Raw genomic sequence first — 18,591 nt, forward strand, 5'->3', positions numbered from 1 at the left:
TTCAGAAGTAAGATAACAATTAACCTCCTAGGAAGAAAATTATACATCGAAAGTCCTTCAGAGCCCTGTCATTTGAATAAACAGCCACTTTTTTACATTGTTATTTTTATTCATTGTAAACTAACATTTATTCTCATTTTTCACCCTAGCTTTTCTATTTTTTAAAAATAATTGTAATATGTTAAGATTACTATGTTTGAAAAAAGTTACAATTATATTTTAGATAAATATTTTAGCCTAAATGTTGATGGTGAATTTATATTCTGAAAAGTTTTGAATAAGAGATTTCTTTTTTCTTAGGATGTAAAAAATCGCACAGTTTCATTGTGGTCTTTTATCAATAGTAACCAGAATGATTTTGTCAACCCTTTGTATACTACACATCAACAACAGCATATATTGTATCCTGTTTCAAGTATGAGGTGCATAGAACTGTGGAAAAATTATTACTGTCGTTGGAATCCTCGTATGAGACCTCAGGTTTGTAGTATTTTGGTGCTTTTTCATCTTAAAAGATAATAGGTTTTCAGTTTTGAACCTTTACATACTGTTTTACTGAAGAAAAATCAGTAATGAAAAAATTGAGTACTTTTTAATGGAATTAAGCAATTGCTAGAAGTTAATCGTATATGATTTCTTACGCTTTTTATTAACTGTAAAGCACATTACACAATATCATTATTTTTTTTATGTTTATAGTTTCTCTTGCAGTATTTACATGGCATTGCTTGTGCTTAGTAACTTAAAAGAAGTCGCTTGCAGACATATTAGAATAATTAAAAATCAGCAACAAATAGTTTGTTTTATTTTTTCTAACTCGCACAAAAGCATTCATTCCAGAGTGTTTTTCAACAACATCTTAAAATCAGGGTTCGTGATTTTTTTTAAATGAAAAAAGTCAGATTTTTTTATTTAAATCGGATTTTCTTTATTTAAATCAGATTTTTTTTTATTTATATTGGATTTTTTAAAATCTTCAAAAATTTCTAGTTATTAATTACTTTACACTTATAAACATAATATATTTCATACAATAGATGAATCCATTCAGCTTACTTTTAAAACTAAGATAAGTTCTTTAACTATCCAATACATTTTTAAGATTTATAAATACGTTATTTTACTTAGATAAGAAGTTTGAGAAGTCTTAGATAAGATTTTGTTTTATGCTTTGCTTACAAATAAGGTTTCTATCATCATGTATGTTTTAGTGTAAAAGAATATGCTGAGCAATTACTTTTCCTAACTATATTAGTGATGGTGTATAAGAAAAACTGCAAATTTTTATTTGGTTCTATACTGTATTGAACTGTAATTTTGAAGTAAAAGCAGTATTGCAATAGTGAAATCTGTTTCACACACAGAGAGAGAAATCCATATAATTTTGCCTTTTAAATTTAAAATTGTTTCACAAAGTGTTGTGAAATTTAGAGCAACACAGTCTAAAAAGGAAAATTTTTTACAAATAAAATAAACTGATTTAAATCAATGATTTTGTTAAAAAAGTCATTTGATTTAAATCAATTATTTTTTTAAAAGAATCACTTGAGATTTAAATCATGATTAAATCGATGAACCCTCAGCTGATTAAATCAAGCTGATTTAACTCGACGAACCCTGCTTAAAATCCTCACTAGTTTCTTATGTGACTATAATAAGGACAAAAGCATGCAAGCCACATGCACAAAAAGTGATTTTCGACATCAATCTCTAGAAAACCACAACAGTTTCTAAACAGGCCCATTGCAATAAGGACAAAAATTCCTAAAATGCCTATTATAAAAGGGACTGCAGCTCCTAATTAACACTAACAGCCCCTTTAAAAATCTCGAGTAGAAAAAGGGCAATTCCAAAAAAGGACAATAATCATTAAAAATCCCTTCTAAACCATCTGCCTATGCTTTGGAAAATTTCTTTGCGGAGAACTCCCAGAAGAATTTAAGATCAGAAAAAAACTGTTTTCTTTATTTAGTTAACCCCTTGCCTCATCAAGCCGAAAAACGATTATAGCACTCTCCACAGATTAAGTGCAGGGTTGTTTTTTGGTACATTCCAGCAGCATTTTTCTCCTTATTTTGCTGTTTTGATTTTATGGTTTTGCTGTTTAGCTTTTATTGCAAAACTAGTTTGTGCTATGAGTTTTCATGAACTGAAACTAATATATAATGTTATATACATTAAAAATACATGGCTGCTCCTATATGTAGAAATATTTATCAAATTTTCAAGGTACATGATAGGAAAGGGAGTAAAATACAGGCATAAAAGCAATTCATATAGTAAAAATTATTTACTTTTATTTTTTAATGAATTTATTTTTAGCTTGTAACTTTATCGGGTTTAATATCTTGCTTCTAATTTTCTAAATCTAAACACAGCAAAAGTAAAATGAGATGATCTTTCTTTCGATATTGCTCAACAAAACATTCTTCAAACAGTTGACTGAAAGTGTCAACCTGTTTCCCTAGAAATGAGCAAAGGAATTAAATGGAGACTTCAGACAAAAAAAAAAAAATAGGTTTTTAAGCAGGAAAAGAGTATTTTTCTGTGACCTTTGATGTATTCATATTTAAAACAAGGTACAGGTGTCCCTCATATAACACGGTTAATTTGTGCAATGTAGTATCGAAAATGTTATCGAAAACGTAATTGGTGTTGGAATCAGAAAAGTTTTAAAATAAAATTTCACTCGTTTTATAGAATTTCTTATGGGATGAATAAGTACTAATTGATGCATTTCAATAACTGTTCAGAAATCAGATACTGTGGGCTCCGCTTAAACAAATACATCAATTCCAACAAATATTATTCAATTCAGCAGGGTATTTGATTGTGTTACCGCTCTTCATTTTATCAAATTGAAAACACATGCCCAAAACGTGATAAATAAGTAGCTTTTAATATTAGTGGTTTGAAATACGCTAAATGAAAAACAAAATAATGTAAATCAATTAAATATATGTTATAAGTTCACATGAAAGTTGTAAAAAAGTTACTCACAGCTTGCATTCTAAAATCTTTGTTTTGGCATCACTTTTCGCTTTATTACATTTTTAAAAAAATCAATGCTAGAGGACTTTTTCAAAAAGCTAGCTTCAAGCACTTTTGTATCCCTTTTTCCACACAACAAAACACATTATAATTTCCACCTTGATTTTCTAAGTCTCTTCGTATAAATAATAATTGCTGAACTTCACTTGAAACTGAAGTATTCAAAAAACATTGTTGCAGATTCGATTGTTGATGCCTGAGAGATATTTAAAATTAACTGAAAAATTGTCCTTATTTATTTTAATTGATTCAAAAATTTTCTCAGCAAAAGTGTTTTCAAAACCATAATAGTTTTATCTGCTTATCTGGGGAAATTTTTGTTAAAAGTTTCTTTAACATTTCGACTATGGGGAAATATTTGGCTCTTGTGAGTGGGATATTTATATATTAACCAATTAAGCACGGTTGACAGTATTGCCCTTACAATAATTTATAAAAGCTGCTACAAATTATACATTGGTTTTTGGAGTAATTTAAGGCAATTTTGTTAATTGAGGAAATAAAATTCAAGCATCATTACCAATAATTAAATCATAATAAAAAATTAATTAATTAATCAGAGGAATACTGTAAAATAAAGTAAAAATACTTGGAATATTTTAAGAATGAAATTAAAAAATATATATTGATAAAAAATGCTACAAAAACAGGTAGAGTTTTGTTATTAAAACAATCATAAAATGTAAAGTCAAACAAAATTAAGCTAACTTGTTGAAATTCTATAAGTTAAGTTCCTTGTCTTGAGAGATTGGAAGTTAAGTACCACTTTTCTCAATTCTCCCAGGCCCAAGAGAAAAGTGCAATAACAGGATTTGCCCCTGAAAAGACTGCAGACACGATTGTAAGGCTTGTTAGGAACCAACATCTTTGGACTATCCCTTATCGGCTGCAGCAATTTTAATACATAAAGGGCGGCCCATGCTTTATATTGACTGAGCTGGGGAATGAATTAAAGAATGCACCAAAGGTATTTCCGACTGAGCATTGCCCATGTTAAAGATTTAAAAGAATTATCGTGCCAAAATCTAACAATAGAATTAAAGATCAATAAAGAAGTGCTGCCAGAATTCACTGGGGGGGGGGGGGGGGGGAAGTAGTACAGCCAGGTACTAATTTTGTACCTAACTTCATGATTAATTGCCAATAGGGTCTTCTGGGTGTTATACTCAAATAATATGACAATGTTTCCCTTATATATTCATCATGTTTTAGATTGGTTATTAAGCTTTAAAATAATGGTATTGTATCTTTATAAATTTTTATGTCCTAGTTACAACTTTGTAACTTATTTAGCATGTAAAAAAAATGAGATAAAAGAATGAAAAAAAATAGTGTTTATAAATTTTTTAAATTCTATTAAAATGGTTTTTTTTTTTAGGAACCTATTCACATACGAAGTAGAGAACTTCTATCCATAAAAGAACAACTTCAACGACAAAAAGAAGAACTGAAAAAAGAATTAGAGTTGAAAAATGCACGTAGCCTTGCATCTTCGCCACATATAGCAACACCGGTGGCAGTATAATATTTAATGTATTAGCACATATTAATGCACTTCCTTATAAGGGCTTTTTTGCGACATATATTGCTTTTTAAGCTATTTTCAATTCATTACCTCAGTTGAATTTCAGATATTTTTATAAATTGTTATAAAAGATATATTATAGCTACAAATCAATGTAAAATGTACTTTTAAATAAATGACTTTCATTATTAAAAATCAAAAATCTTCCTGGCCTTTAATTGCTTGTTTATTTATGCAGTCAGTTTGTGCAATGTACAGTCAGAATTTCGTAAGTAATTTTAGTGAAGCAAATACAGTCTAATCTCGTGTAAGTGAAGTCCATTAAAGTAAAACTCTCATTTTCGCAAAATCTTTAGTTCTCCCCGATACAAATTATGTTGAAACATTATCAACATCTGTGTAATAAAACTTTGTTACAGCAAAATGATTTTGCTGGTCCCTTGGACTGCCTTAAAATAGGATTCAACTGTATGAAAAAAAGTAATACAGTCAAATTTTCTGTCTTTGACATGTTGATGTCAGATTTTGCAATAGAAAATTGGGAACATATATTTACTCTATTTTTTCACAATGAACGTAATTTTAATCGCTGGTAGCAACCTCTAAATTTTGTTCAAATTCTATGAAACTTTTAAGTGGGTGTTTTTTTCATCAAAAGGAAGCAATTAATTGGGTGCCCCAGAAGAAATTCAAAATTTTTTCAAAAAGTGCATTATAAGACGCACCCTAATGCTGTATTCATTCATTAAAATCTAAGTTCTTGATTAGAGAATAGCTCAATATGACTGGTTGTTCAAAGGTTTCAATTTGTTTTACATAAATGTCTATTTACGTAAGTAAAACTCCATTACTTCTATATTTTTGCTACTTGCAGCAATAATTACACTGTTTGAAAATTCAATTCAAAGTTATTTCCTTATAAACTTTTTAGCTTTATCATGATTAGATATGTTTTTAAGAGTGGTTTTAAACATTTCTTAGAATTCTTATGTTAACTAGTTACTGGAAGTAAAGTATTTGTTTTAGATTACCTATAAAATTTCGCTGTATATAGTTTAATATACTGTTTTTACTAAAAAAAGGAGAGCATCTATTCAAAAAATATTTTTAATTAACAACTTTAAACGTTTCAAACACTGCATTTTATTTAGTATGCAATGGTTTTTAGGTAGGGTAAAGAAGGGAAACCATTATCATTGGAAACATAAATCAGGGAAATTTAGTGAACCTAATCAGGGAAAAGTCAGGGAAATTTTTTTCACAGTTCCTGTCACCACCCTGTTTATTTTTATAGTGCAGTAAATAGGAATGCTACCTGTGCCTGCAAAATCCCCCCCCCCCTTTAAAACTTTACAAATACAGCTTTTTTCCCAGGAATGCAGTAAGATAGGATAGGGTAAGGTGACATTTTATGCATGAACTGAAATTCAGTTTTTAATGAAATCAACAAGTGTTTTAATAGAAATTACTTTTCGTAGTGTTTTCCGTCTACAAAATTTTGTTTGACTTTGAAGATTAAAATTATCTTCTCTTATTGATTTGATCTGATTTTTTTCTATTTCTGTCGTGTCTAAAACCGTGTTTTGGAAACATGCCAACATTAAACAAGTTTCGTCAAAATATGCATATGTGCTTCAGGTTTCAATCGTGCATCTTATAAGTATTTCAATTATTTAGAAAGCTCGAAGTTATTTGAATCCAAAATTATTTAAATTGGCTTATTTTATTTTTAACCGACTTCAAAAAGGAGGCGGTTATCAGTTCATACCGTATGTATGTTTTTTTTTTTGTTTGTCCACTCATAGCGTCTCACCTAGTGAACCGATTTTGATGATTCTTTTTTTAAAGGATAGGGGATGGCTCAACTTAGGTCCCATTACTTTGTTTGACCATATTTGTTCTTTAGAAAAAAAGTTATGGGCAAAAAACAGTAAATTTTATGCAATTAAAATGATATTGTAGCGAAGTTCGCACTTTTCATCCGTGGATAACGGTGGCTCAGTGGTAGAATTCTCGCTTCCCACATGGGCGACCCGGGTTCAAATCTCGACTAGGACAAAGTTAATTTTACTAAAATTTCGTTTCTACTGTTTCCCGTATTTTCTCGAATGTTCTATTAATTTCTGTATCTTTCCAAGTCTGGAAAGTTCCAGCACTTTCTCAAGTATTCGCTTCATTTGGCTTTCACATTGTCTTCGCTATCTTCCTCTACGCGACAATATGAAACTCATTGTGATAAAAGTTTGGTGCCATGTAACATTAATAGTAATTGTAATGATAGTTTTGAATAAAGGCTTTTCTAAAGCAATACAGTGATATAGAACCGAACTTCTTACTAGGTAACTTCTTACTTTTACTGAAATATCTACATTTACACTAAAAAGAATGAAATAAAAAAATTTTGACAAAAAAAATAGAACCGACTTCAAAATTGCTCTAAAAAGTGAAAAATAATTTTATTCTTTAAACACCATCGATAATACTTTTAAACATAATTTTTGAAGTTGGCGCAAAAACAAAACGTAAAATCCATTGTAACCATGCTTCGTTCATATTTTTATCATAAAATCATTCAAAGTTAGAAACGAAACATTTATATCGCTACTTAAATATGCTGTCATCAATGCGTAATGCATGTGGTAGTGAAGAAACTGGACCTGGTAAAATTTATACTTGTAGTTGAGTTATGGCTGAATGATTTTATCGATTGTTTTTGCGCCAACTTCAAAAATTATGTTTAAAGGTATTATCGATGGTGTTTAAAGAATAAAATTATTTTTCACTTTTTAGAGCAATTTTGAAGTCGGTTCTATTTTTTTTTTCAAAATTTTTTTATTAAGCATATTATATATACTATTGTTTAGATATTTTATTTTTTAAACTTGATTTAAATTTTTATCAACCAAAAAAAAAAAAAAAAATCTTAAGTGACTTCTTTCTATTAACAATAAAAAATATTTTTTTTTCTCTTTCAAATTCTAAAAGATTCAGAAGCACTTGCATCGGTACAACAACATTTTCTGTACAGTGCTGAGAAAGTTTTATCCCAGTTTCTTAAAAATTGAGATAAGTTTCTGAAGTGAATATGTGTACAGTCATCCGTGGAATAGTTTGGCCCGGTAACCCTGGATGAGCAAATTTCAGGGATACATAGCTGCCAACTTGTAAGATTTAGCCTTACATTGTAAGATTTTTGGAGGTATTGTAAGTTTGTAAGATCCTACGGCATAATTGTAAGATAATTAGGTTTTAGATCTCTGGTATTGCTTTTTTTTTTTTAAATGAGTTCCCTGTTATGGTGCTTCAGAAGAATAGAGAAACTGTAGAGGAAGAGCCTAAGATAAGCTCCAAACTGAATTTCACTCTGTACAAATAGATGATTTGCTCCATGTTGTGCTAAAAAAGGAGAGGATGGATAAAAAATAGGCTGCTTTGAAGAAATTAGTTGTTGTCAATGGTTTATTGAAGTATGATAGGCTCTCCTTTTCTATGCTTTCCATTCTAGCCATACCTCACAGCAATGCAGAGTGAAAAGAATATTCAGTAGTGTCAGAAAGGCGAGAACACAGGTGCAGTTCTCTGTCTGATAAACCTGGATAACATTTTAATCATTAAGAACTTACAGAAAAAAAAAAAAAAAAAAACTTTTTTGAATAAGTTATTGAAATAAAATTTTTGAATGTTGCTAAGTCAGTAACTTAAGAAAGCTTAAGTTCCAGTAAAAGTAGCTTCAGCAAAAGCAGCTGACTTCATTAATTTACGAAAGAAAAAGTAAGATAATACAGCAAGTTATTAGTTTCTTCCAAAAGAATACTTTAAAAGTACCCACTTGTACTCTTAAAATTTTAAATGCACAGGACTGCCTTTTTGAAACTGCTTGTTGTAATCCTATGTTTCTCTTTTGTGAATCCAGGTTTTTTTTTTCTTTTTTTTTCCGTGCTGATTAATTACAAGTAAAGATTTGAAAATATAATACTTCTACTTTTAACGGTTTGTTGTGTGCTGGTAAAAAAAGTGTAAATACACCCACGGCATGCATTGTAAGATTTTTAAAGTTGATATGTTGGCAGCTATGGGGATAGTTCAAAAGAGGCAAAAAAACCATACTCTACAATAGCTTTTGTATGCATTTAAACTACAGCTAAAAATGATAAGTGTATAGAAAAAATATGTAAAAGATAAAAAAGGCTTGTTCATTATTGCAAACAGATCACACTCGTAAATGAGTAAATCGTGCAAATAAGTTGACTGAAACAGATCAAGCTATGTTATTCCAAAAACATATAGAGAAGGGGAATTTATGAACTAAGCCATATAAACTTCCCCATGGCCAAGTTTTTATCAAAATATGGCTGGAAGTTTGGTGGAACTCATGCTGCTATCTTGGAGATTAGGTGGGATTTATTAGTATTTGAGAGTGAAATCATGCATAAATAAATCAGAGCATAAAATTATCTTTTCACTTAATCTAAAAAGAGGATCTCAATGTCTAAAAGTTTGAGAACCCCTGCTTTAAAGGGTGCCTCGAATCGTTAAAGCTTGGGAACCCTGCTTTGGAGGGCACCAGGCAATGATGTTCAGAAGGAGTCAGGGGATCCATACCCAACGTGAATTAATCAATGTTAAAAAAATCCAGATTATACATATATATATATATATTATTTTGCTTAGTAAATTAAGATCCCTTTCTTTCTTTCACTCCCCCCCCCCCCCCCTTTATTTTTTTAAGGCAATTCTTCAAGTCAAGAAGGGTCTTCAAAATGTTTCTCTCCTTAACTCTCGTCCCCTGCAACAAATTTAAAATAAGTTGAAGTTGCTTGGTTGGAGTAAATATGGAAAATTGATGCCTTAAAAACACATTTATTTAGGCATTTTCTGGACAATTTAAAAACATTTCTAGCGGAGGGTCCCCGAACCACCTTCCTTTACTAAGGTTACTACCAAAAATAGTCTGAAATTGTGCCTTTAAGATTTCAATTGTGAAAAATTTCTGAGGGAGATCCTTAGCCACTCCTTACCTCTAAACGTCTCCAAAGATAACCTGAAACTGTGTTTTACCTCTCAGGGTAGGATTTTCAAACTTTTCAATTTCCAAAAATCGCCTAAAGTTGGGGGAAAAATCTGAATTACTTTTGAAAAGAACCTTAAAAAAAAAAATTTCAAAAGTTGCCAACTGTTGATCAGGTAATTGCGTCCCCCTTCCTGCCCCCCTTTTTTTCTGTTTCCTAGTCAATCTAAAAATAAAAAACTCTTCTAAATGCTACTTTACAAGGCCCCCCCCCCACCAAAACCATTAAAAAAGCATCTCAGATCTCGTTTTCAGGGCTTCAATGTCGAAAAATTTTCAGGGGACAGTTACCTATCGCCTTATCTTCTAATAACATTGAAAATAGTTTTGAGATTGCTTTTGTGGTGCTTCAATTTTGAAAAGTGGCCGAACCCAAATGTTACCAAATATGTTCCACAGTCACGTTTTTAAGACTTCAATTGCGAAAAAATTTTGGACGAGGGCCCGACTGCTCCCATATGAAATTTGAAAATGAACAAACTACCATTTCGAAAAATTTAAGATGGAATGCGTTTAAATCGCAATACCTAGTATCACTGAATATCTCTTTTAAAATTGGTTTTTAAAGACTTAAATCTCGAAAGTTTTTTTGGACAGCCCTGCCTATAACATCATTGCAGTTAGTCTGAAACTGCGTCTTTAGAACTTCAATTTCGAAAAATTGGGCTGAGGGGTAATTGATTTAACATTTTTTTGCTATTTTTATATTAAAAGAAAAATTCAATTTGGGAACAACTTCAAAAAGTCCCATTCTTTTCATACACTAACGCCAACAAATATACCATAAAATGGTCCAACTATGGGCCACTTTTCGATGTTTTCAATGAAAATTCGGTGTATATCTTTGATTTAGAAATTTGAGGCTATACATCTCTTTCGAATGAAATGTTTAAAAAAATCTGTTGGAAAGAAAAAGAAGAGGAATTTTTTCCCCGTAGCCCATAGTTGTACCTCTACTGGGTACAATTATGGACTACCTCATTTTAACCTAGAAAACACAGTGAAAACTTGATCTGGCCTATTGTTGTCTGAGACTACAAGTTGTCCTCAGCCTGAAACTGTATAAAAAAATTTTTTATTCCATTATTTACCTTTTTTTCTTTTCATTTTTTTAAGAGTTCATCATCACTTGTCGTTTTGAGTGATTAATAAAGTTCAACATGGTAAACGTAGATAACGTTCTTTATTATCTGCCTAGGTTTTTATATAGAAACATTTAAAAACTAGAAAAGTTTCACCAACTAAAGGCTAGGTACCTATACAGAGATCTCAGAAAATACGTAGGTCTGACAAATTTTAAATGAGATCGAAAAAAAAAATTGAAAACTAAAATGCAAAATCACATTTCTTTCTCCAAATCTCATCAAAATAAATAAGTTTTAAAAATTATCTCAGTTTGTATTTGGTCCGGCGTTCAGTCAGCACCTTCTTCAAAAACTCATAGTACGGGCTAATGAGTACGGCGATAGGGCGACCCTCAAGCCTTCTTCTTTCTTTTCTTGCCATTATTTACAATTAATAACACAAAATATGACGAAAGCATCCCTACATAGAATAAAATGAAGCTCTACGCCACTAAAAACCGTGAAAAATAGGTGTCCCATTGTTGTACCCCAACATTCCCATTTTCGATAAATGTTAAGAGCTTCTGAAAACTATGAAACATTTTAAGTCAACAAGCGGCTTAATTCATAACTGACAAATTAGTAAAGCAAATCTGAACTTACCAGATCTTGGAAAACAGTTTCAGTGGTCTGCTATAAGGAGACTTTTGGCTCTTCCACGAGTGAGCCGAATCACGCACTAAGAACGACTAAATTATCTGAGGCATACAAAACAATGGCAATCTCTGATGCAACGTCTTTAACTACCTAAATCGTTACACTACCTGGTGATTTTTTTTGGAGCTCGTAAGTTCAAAAAATAGGCTACTAGAGAGCAAAAACATCACCATGGCAACAGTGGCCCATTGTTGCCCCCCTTGGCACAAAGTTGTACCATTTTACGGTAGCCTATAATGACATTTTTAAAATTTCAATTTCAACAAATGTCTGCAGAAGGACACCCGATTTTCCTCCCTGTTGCATCATCAGAGACAAGTAAAGCTGTGTTCTTAGGTCTCCATTTTCAAAAATTCCCCCCCCCCCGAAAAAGTAAGGGAAGGGTTGGTTACATTGGCTCTCTCCAAAATAAAAACATATGTACGCCACTGCTGGAATCTAAGATGATGGAGTGAGTTCCTCCTACGTCCGGCCATATTTTGAAAGACAACATGGAAAAAACACCATTCATCTAATGATACTTTAGTATAAAAATTGTATTATGGAAAAAAAAGGATGCAGAAATCTGCAGAGAAATCTTGTACTAAAAGGACTGACACCTTTACTGGTCCCCTTTTTTGACAAACACAGATTCCAATGTTTCAAACAAAAGGCTTAGTTTCTTTCAAACTTGAACCCCAATATGATTTGCTGTGGTATCATTTGAAAGCCAGTGGGGTGGACTAGTTTTTGATTGAGTTAACCGATTGTAGCTCAAGTGATTGTTTTTGAAAATGGCAATTGCTGATTTGGGCGCCTATTTAATTTTGAGTACTTCTAAAGTTTCAAAGCTTGTAACTCTCTGAAAAATTTGACTATCTTGATGATAAAGTCTCATTTAATAGGATTTTGTCTGTTCTTCCTAATATCTTCTTATTTTACACATAGGTTTTCTGGGAATTTCTTAAATCTTATTCTCAGAATTTTTTTTTTACTTATTTTCCTTCCATCTACCATAACTTGGTTACAGTTAGGGATAGGACAAGATAACGAGTTCTATGCTGCAGTTGCACTCTCCAATCAACCCTTTTTGTTTGGCAGATTAGGTCGAATTCACCCTGCATACCAGGTGTTTTCAAACTGTCCAAGTTTTGTGGAAATTCTCTTCAGAGATTGGAAGGTTTATAAAAGAAACATATTGCCAATACAGCAATAATGTTAACTTTGCTGGAGAAAGAAACTCTACAAGTTTTGTTTCCCAAATGTTTGATATGTGAACATTTCGTAATGCAACAAAGTCTTAAGACTAATTCTTCTGTCACGCACTGTAACATGCCACGATCAATGTTCATTCATTTTACAAGATGGGGCACCCCACATTAGCTGACAGACATTCCTAATTCTTCAATAATAAGTTTCCCAGCCGTTGGATTTGACGAGATTCTGATAATGACAATCACATTCATCCATGGCCACCATGTGCTTCTGACCTAATTCTAAGTGATTTATTTTATGGTGTCACATCAAAGGTCATGAGTTTGTGCTCCATCAGCCAAGTGATTAACAATATTTATGCCGAAAGATCATAACTACATTTTCTAAGACTGATTGTGACATGTTACAGAGAGTGAAACAAGAATCAAACTTTACACTTGATATCTGCCACAATACAAAAGGTCCATATATCAAGCATTTCTGAAACAAAACTTGTACAATTTCATTTTCGAGTAAAAATATCATTGTTGCTCTATTGGTAATCTATTTGTGCCAAAGAGGTTTCCAAAACCCAGAGATAATTTTTATGTGCATGTGTATGTAATAGAGATATCCTAGGGTACCATGAAAATGTCTAATTCTTCAAAGGGTGCCGTGAGTCGGAAACTTTTCAGAACCCCAGCTCTATACTATGAAAAAGTGTGTGTGTGGCACTCATATAATGTCCATATTAATCAGGTAAATATTCTATTTTACAAGTAAACTTTGTTTCAAGCAGAGTCATAAGTGTCTATTTAAAACAGATTTTCATGATTGTGGCAATTTTTTTAAATTATTTTTGTGAACGTACTGATTTTGAAAACTAATTGTTAAGTTACCTATAAACAGTGATTAAATTTGCCTGTATTGGATCCTGGTTATGCTCATTTATCTTTTTCTGGTGATGGAATTATATTTCTAGAATTTGGTAACTTATAGACCAATTGATTTTTTTCAGCGAAGTTCAATGATTAATTTTTTTCTCAACATTTAATAGAATGATAGTTGGCTTATTCTTATTACTTTTGCAACTTTTGCAACCCCTGCTTTCAGTTTGCCAAAAATATTCATATATTGTCATTGATATGGAGTAACATATTTGCCAGTAGATAACAATAGTAATAGCCTTGCATTTACTTATACTAGACAGATTAACATTAAAAATAAAAAATCTTTCGATGTGGTATATTATTGTGCAAGAATAAAAATAGCTCTGCATTTTGTGCACTTTCAGAGAATGTTTATTTTTAAGTCTTGGGTGATTATGAAATGCTTTTTGTATGTGAGTGTGTTTACATGTTCAGCAAAACAAATTTAAATCAACCAATTATTAGCTTACAATAAAATTTTAAACAACAATGAAAAATTAAAAATACAGAAACTTTTATTGTTGAGGTGGATGATTACTTTTTAAAATGGACAAATAAATGAAATATGCATGGAGACATATCATTTCATATTATGCTGTACCACACAAACAAGTATTTAGCAATGTATGAGGGGTACCCAAAAATAACTGGAATAACATTGGCTTGTGCAGAGCTTGTGTAATAAGACTTTCTTCTGCTAGACATTTGTATCTTAGAGCTAGAACTAGTAACTGGAGAGAGCTAGTCTAATCATTGACTTAGCAAAAGCATAGGCAAAGAGCTCAAGTCATATGACTTAACAACAATGAATGGTTGACATGTTTTGCATGAAACTGGCAAGAGAAACATGTTTTCTCCCAATGCTTCGCTTTAAAACCTATCACGTGACTTGGTGCCTTTGCTTTATGAATGAGAGTCTTCCCTCCCTCCATTTTATCCCTTCTCGATGAATTGTATAGTGCAATGCTTTGCTGCTTATGTAGTCGAACTGACTTTTCTATTCATCTGCGGTGATTGTTTTTGCTAGTGCTGTTTTGTTTTTTATAGTGGCAAGTTTAAATGAACAATGTGCAGCTGTGAAACTTTACTTTCCGCTCAGTAAAAATGGTTACCTTGGAGCTTGGTTCAGTGACTTTTAACTAGGCTCGCCAGATTTCTGAAATGTTCAACCGGGACACCAGAATACTCCCTCCCCCCACCAGCATAGCAAGTACTCATAAGGGTACACACCCCTGGTTGGCTTTTTAAAGGGTAGTTCAATCTCAATGCTATGAATAAATGGTTACTAATTATGAGCCCAGGGGTGATAGTGGACTCGAGTAAAATTTTTCGAAAACAACGCAATTTTTGGAAACTATGAAAAATCTCACCGCCCTCTCCCCATCCCCATAAAAACTTGTTAAATATACATACAAAAAATCATTGAGAGAAGAAAAAATATTTTGAAATATTTTTTTAAAAAAATTTTTCAGATTCAGAATGTGTTGTCAGCCCAAAACTTTCGGAAACGACAACCCAAAATTTTCGGATCACAAACACCCTGTATGAACCTAAACCAGGGATAATGAATAATACATGACGCAAGCAGATACATTAAAACATTTTATTTCCTACCTGTTAATATTATAATGCTACTTTAGTGAGAAGAAACACTTTGAATGAGGAATAAAAACTTGAACAAAATTTACATGTTCTTTGCATTGGCTAGGACATTTTTAGGAAGTCGTTTTTGTTTTTAATATTGTTGTTAAAATCCTCACAGGTCCTAATCCGATATTAATTTTAGATATCAATGTTAGAAATCTGTACCTGAGAGTCCGACTAACGCAAGCCACATAACCGCTACTTTACAGGAGATAGGAAAAACATTTTCCTGGTGCTGTCACACGCAATGGATAGGACGCACGCTCTTTTAACACTAGTTAATAATTACAGAGGATTTTTTTTAGAATTATGTTTGCATAGCTCGATGTGAACTAGTATTCTACATATAATGCATTAATAAGCAGAAATTCGCAATTTTTGAACTTACATCAGTCTGGCTGTGAGGTACAGAAATGACAAAGTTATTATTTTAAATAATCCTTCACAGTTAATTATTTAAAATTTTTTTGGTCATCTGTAATCAAATCCTTCAGGGATGTGAAGTAAACTGGCCGGGACACCAAGATTTTGTCTGAAAACCGTGACGTCTGGCAAGCCTACTTTTAACCAAAGATTTGAAGATGAAAAGGGTTGGTACTGCCAAGTTTATACCTCAGTCTCTGACTAGCACCCAAAAAGAATGTCAAGTTGAAATATGTAAGAAGTAAGGCTCTGCCCCATTTGCCTTACTTGCCTGACCTGGCTTCATGCAACATTTTCTTATTTTCATGAATGAAAAGGTAGCTGTCAGCCATTTCTAAAGATGACTCAAAAATTGTTTCAAAAAGTGGAAGCACTGGTCTGGCAAACATATTAGTTCTTATGGAGAGTATTTTGAAGAGAATGAGGTTGTTTTATAAAAAAAAAATGAAAACATACAGCTTTTAAATAATAATTCCATTTTTTTGGGTATCCCTGATATGGATGCTTCACTTATCAAATCGATTAACTCCATCAAACAAAAAGTTGAGAAAAGAGATGAAGAAGATTGTTTTCCATAGGAGTGAATGGGCCCTCATGTTACATTTTCTGCCATCACAGGCAGGGTTGGTATTTTGTCCACTTTTTTGTAAAAAGTCCGGGACACCAGAAGAAACTGGACAAATTGGACAAAATGAAAAATCAACTGATTATCCATACATAAATTTATTGTTATGGTATAATAAAATTAGTATATAATTCTAATACATTATATATTATGAATTAATCATTTAATTTAAATAGAATAATTGTTAACTTTAGAATTTAGTAAATTGAAAAGAAAAAATTTTAATTACACATTGGTGCAACTAGTTTTAGATCATAATTTACTTAAAAGTAATAAAATTTAACAATGTGAATAAGCTATTGGGCATGATTACACTATTATGCATTACAATAAAAAAATTAAACTCAATGGAAAAGTCAAATGAAATGCTTGGAGACATATATACAAAATGAAGATTTATAGACTAAAAACATTGAACTGTTTTGTGTTTTTTGAGTTTTATTGATATCACCCCATAGTAAAATATTTATGTACTCTGCATGTTTTTATGGAAATGTAATGTCATACAAATTACTTCTTTAGTAGGATTGTGGGTACTCAGAACAGTGTACCAGAAGAGACTATAATGAGCAAGGGGGTAGATAACTTTGAAATGGCCACTAATCTTCATTGGGGACTTATAAACTAATAGACTAGGACCAGCCTGGCTGGGTTCAGATCTGTTGCTCATCATCACATTTGTATTTGTATTACAAGAAAAGATTTCACATTTCACTTCATGTCAACATTTCCTTTATATATATATATATATATATATATATATATATATATATATATATATATAAACAGGATTTTTAATGTTTTGAGACTCCATTCTTAAAAACTTTTTAATTTTATAAATGCATTTATTAAGGACAATAAACCTCCACATCACAGATAAACATCTTAAAATGTACAGCTGATGTGTTTGTTTTTATAAATGCTATTACATGCATTATAACTTATTAACACTCATTTGATTTATATACACACTTACATAAACTTTAACAAATCTTTATTTTTTTTTATTTCACTATAAAATATTTTTCAATCAATTGTTTATATACATATTTATGTATGCTATTTTTATAAAATATTACTTGAATAGGAAGAATCTATATAATTACTTATTATTTTAAAACTTTTAACTAAAACCTTTCAGTTTACCGAAAAAGTGGAGAAAATGACATTTTGTCTGGCATGGTTTTTTCCAGGGTGGACATAATAGGACAACCCTGATCACAGGATCAGAAATGTACTGAACCAAAAAAGCAGAAATGAGGATTATTTTCTGTCTGTTTATATTAAAGATAATTTAATTATTTTCTTTTATACAAGTTTTGCGCACATATCTTCAATTCTCAGGGGTCTATATTCCATGTTGGATGACAATGCTATGAAATCATTTTTCTGCATGAACAACTGCATTATCCTGTTAATTTCAGATTTTCTTTCCTGAAAAAGTTTAGACACACATGTAAATTAACTATTAAAACAAAAGTAAAGTTTTTATCCAAACACTGAAATAATATTCATTTAAAGGATATAAGCAGCATCTTGCAGATAGTCCGTAATGATATTATATTAAATTTATAACAGGAATAAGACATGCAAAAGCAGAGGTATTTGTAATCATCTGGAATTACAGTTCAGGATTGATCAGGTGAAATAAATCAGGTGAATTATATTGCACTGCTTGAGAAAAATGGTAAAAACATGATTAAATTGAATTTGAATGTTGGATGACTGTCAATGCTCAAAGTGTCGGAACCACTATTGGCAAAACCGCTGCATTTCTGAAGTTTTGGAGAGCAGAATTTATTAATATTTGAAGAGTGGAGTATCATTTAAAAAAATAGACTGTGGTCATGATAGGTTACTAGAGCTGAAAGATTTGACAGAGCCGTCCATTTGAACAGAGGAGCAACAGTGCATCAATTTGTGAGAAAATCTACTCAAGGAGCCATTGTGAATGTCTCTGAACAAATTATTTGCAGCAAGGCTTAATTTTTATCAAAAGAATTTTCACACGTAAATATCCTGAAATTAATCTAAAATGTTGAAATTCTCATATTATAGAAAAGATGTGTAGGAGCTCAGATCCCTTTAGCTTTCATGTGAATTAATCCCTGTTTGGAGCACATAAACTATATAGGCTATGGAAGCTAATAGCTGTTTAAAAATCTGTATTGTCTACTTTGAACGAAAGCAAGCGTCTTCAGTTTGTAAAGTAGAGCAGGTATTGAACAGTACATGACTGAAAAAGGGTCATGTAGTCCAATTACTATACCATTCATCTGGCAAGGTATAGATATGGAGAACACAGAAGAAGAGCAATAACCACCACTGCATTGTCATAACACTTCATTGTTGAATCTAGATATAAAATCTTG

The 18,591-nt window shown here is 31.5% G+C and overlaps 2 protein-coding genes across 2 annotated transcripts in view; one reads left to right on the forward strand and one right to left on the reverse strand.

Annotated features, from left to right (window-relative positions):
• LOC129231834 (myotubularin-related protein 2-like) overlaps positions 1-4,777 on the forward strand; it is an 88,380-nt gene extending 83,603 nt beyond the window's left edge. Inside the window, exons 12-13 of the mRNA XM_054866214.1 lie at positions 301-480; positions 4,430-4,777. Of these exons, the coding sequence (XP_054722189.1) occupies positions 301-480; positions 4,430-4,576 (327 nt within the window). The 3' untranslated portion in view covers positions 4,577-4,777. The remainder of the gene's footprint in view (positions 1-300; positions 481-4,429) is intronic.
• Positions 4,778-17,273: 12,496 nt separating this feature from the next.
• LOC129231705 (nephrocystin-1-like) overlaps positions 17,274-18,591 on the reverse strand; it is a 64,899-nt gene continuing 63,581 nt past the window's right edge. The window contains exon 20 of the mRNA XM_054866068.1: positions 17,274-17,653. Within this exon, the coding sequence (XP_054722043.1) occupies positions 17,528-17,653 (126 nt within the window). The 3' untranslated portion in view covers positions 17,274-17,527. The remainder of the gene's footprint in view (positions 17,654-18,591) is intronic.

Source organism: Uloborus diversus, chromosome 10, assembly GCF_026930045.1.
Source record: "Uloborus diversus isolate 005 chromosome 10, Udiv.v.3.1, whole genome shotgun sequence".
NCBI classification, from domain to species: Eukaryota; Metazoa; Arthropoda; class Arachnida; order Araneae; family Uloboridae; genus Uloborus; species Uloborus diversus.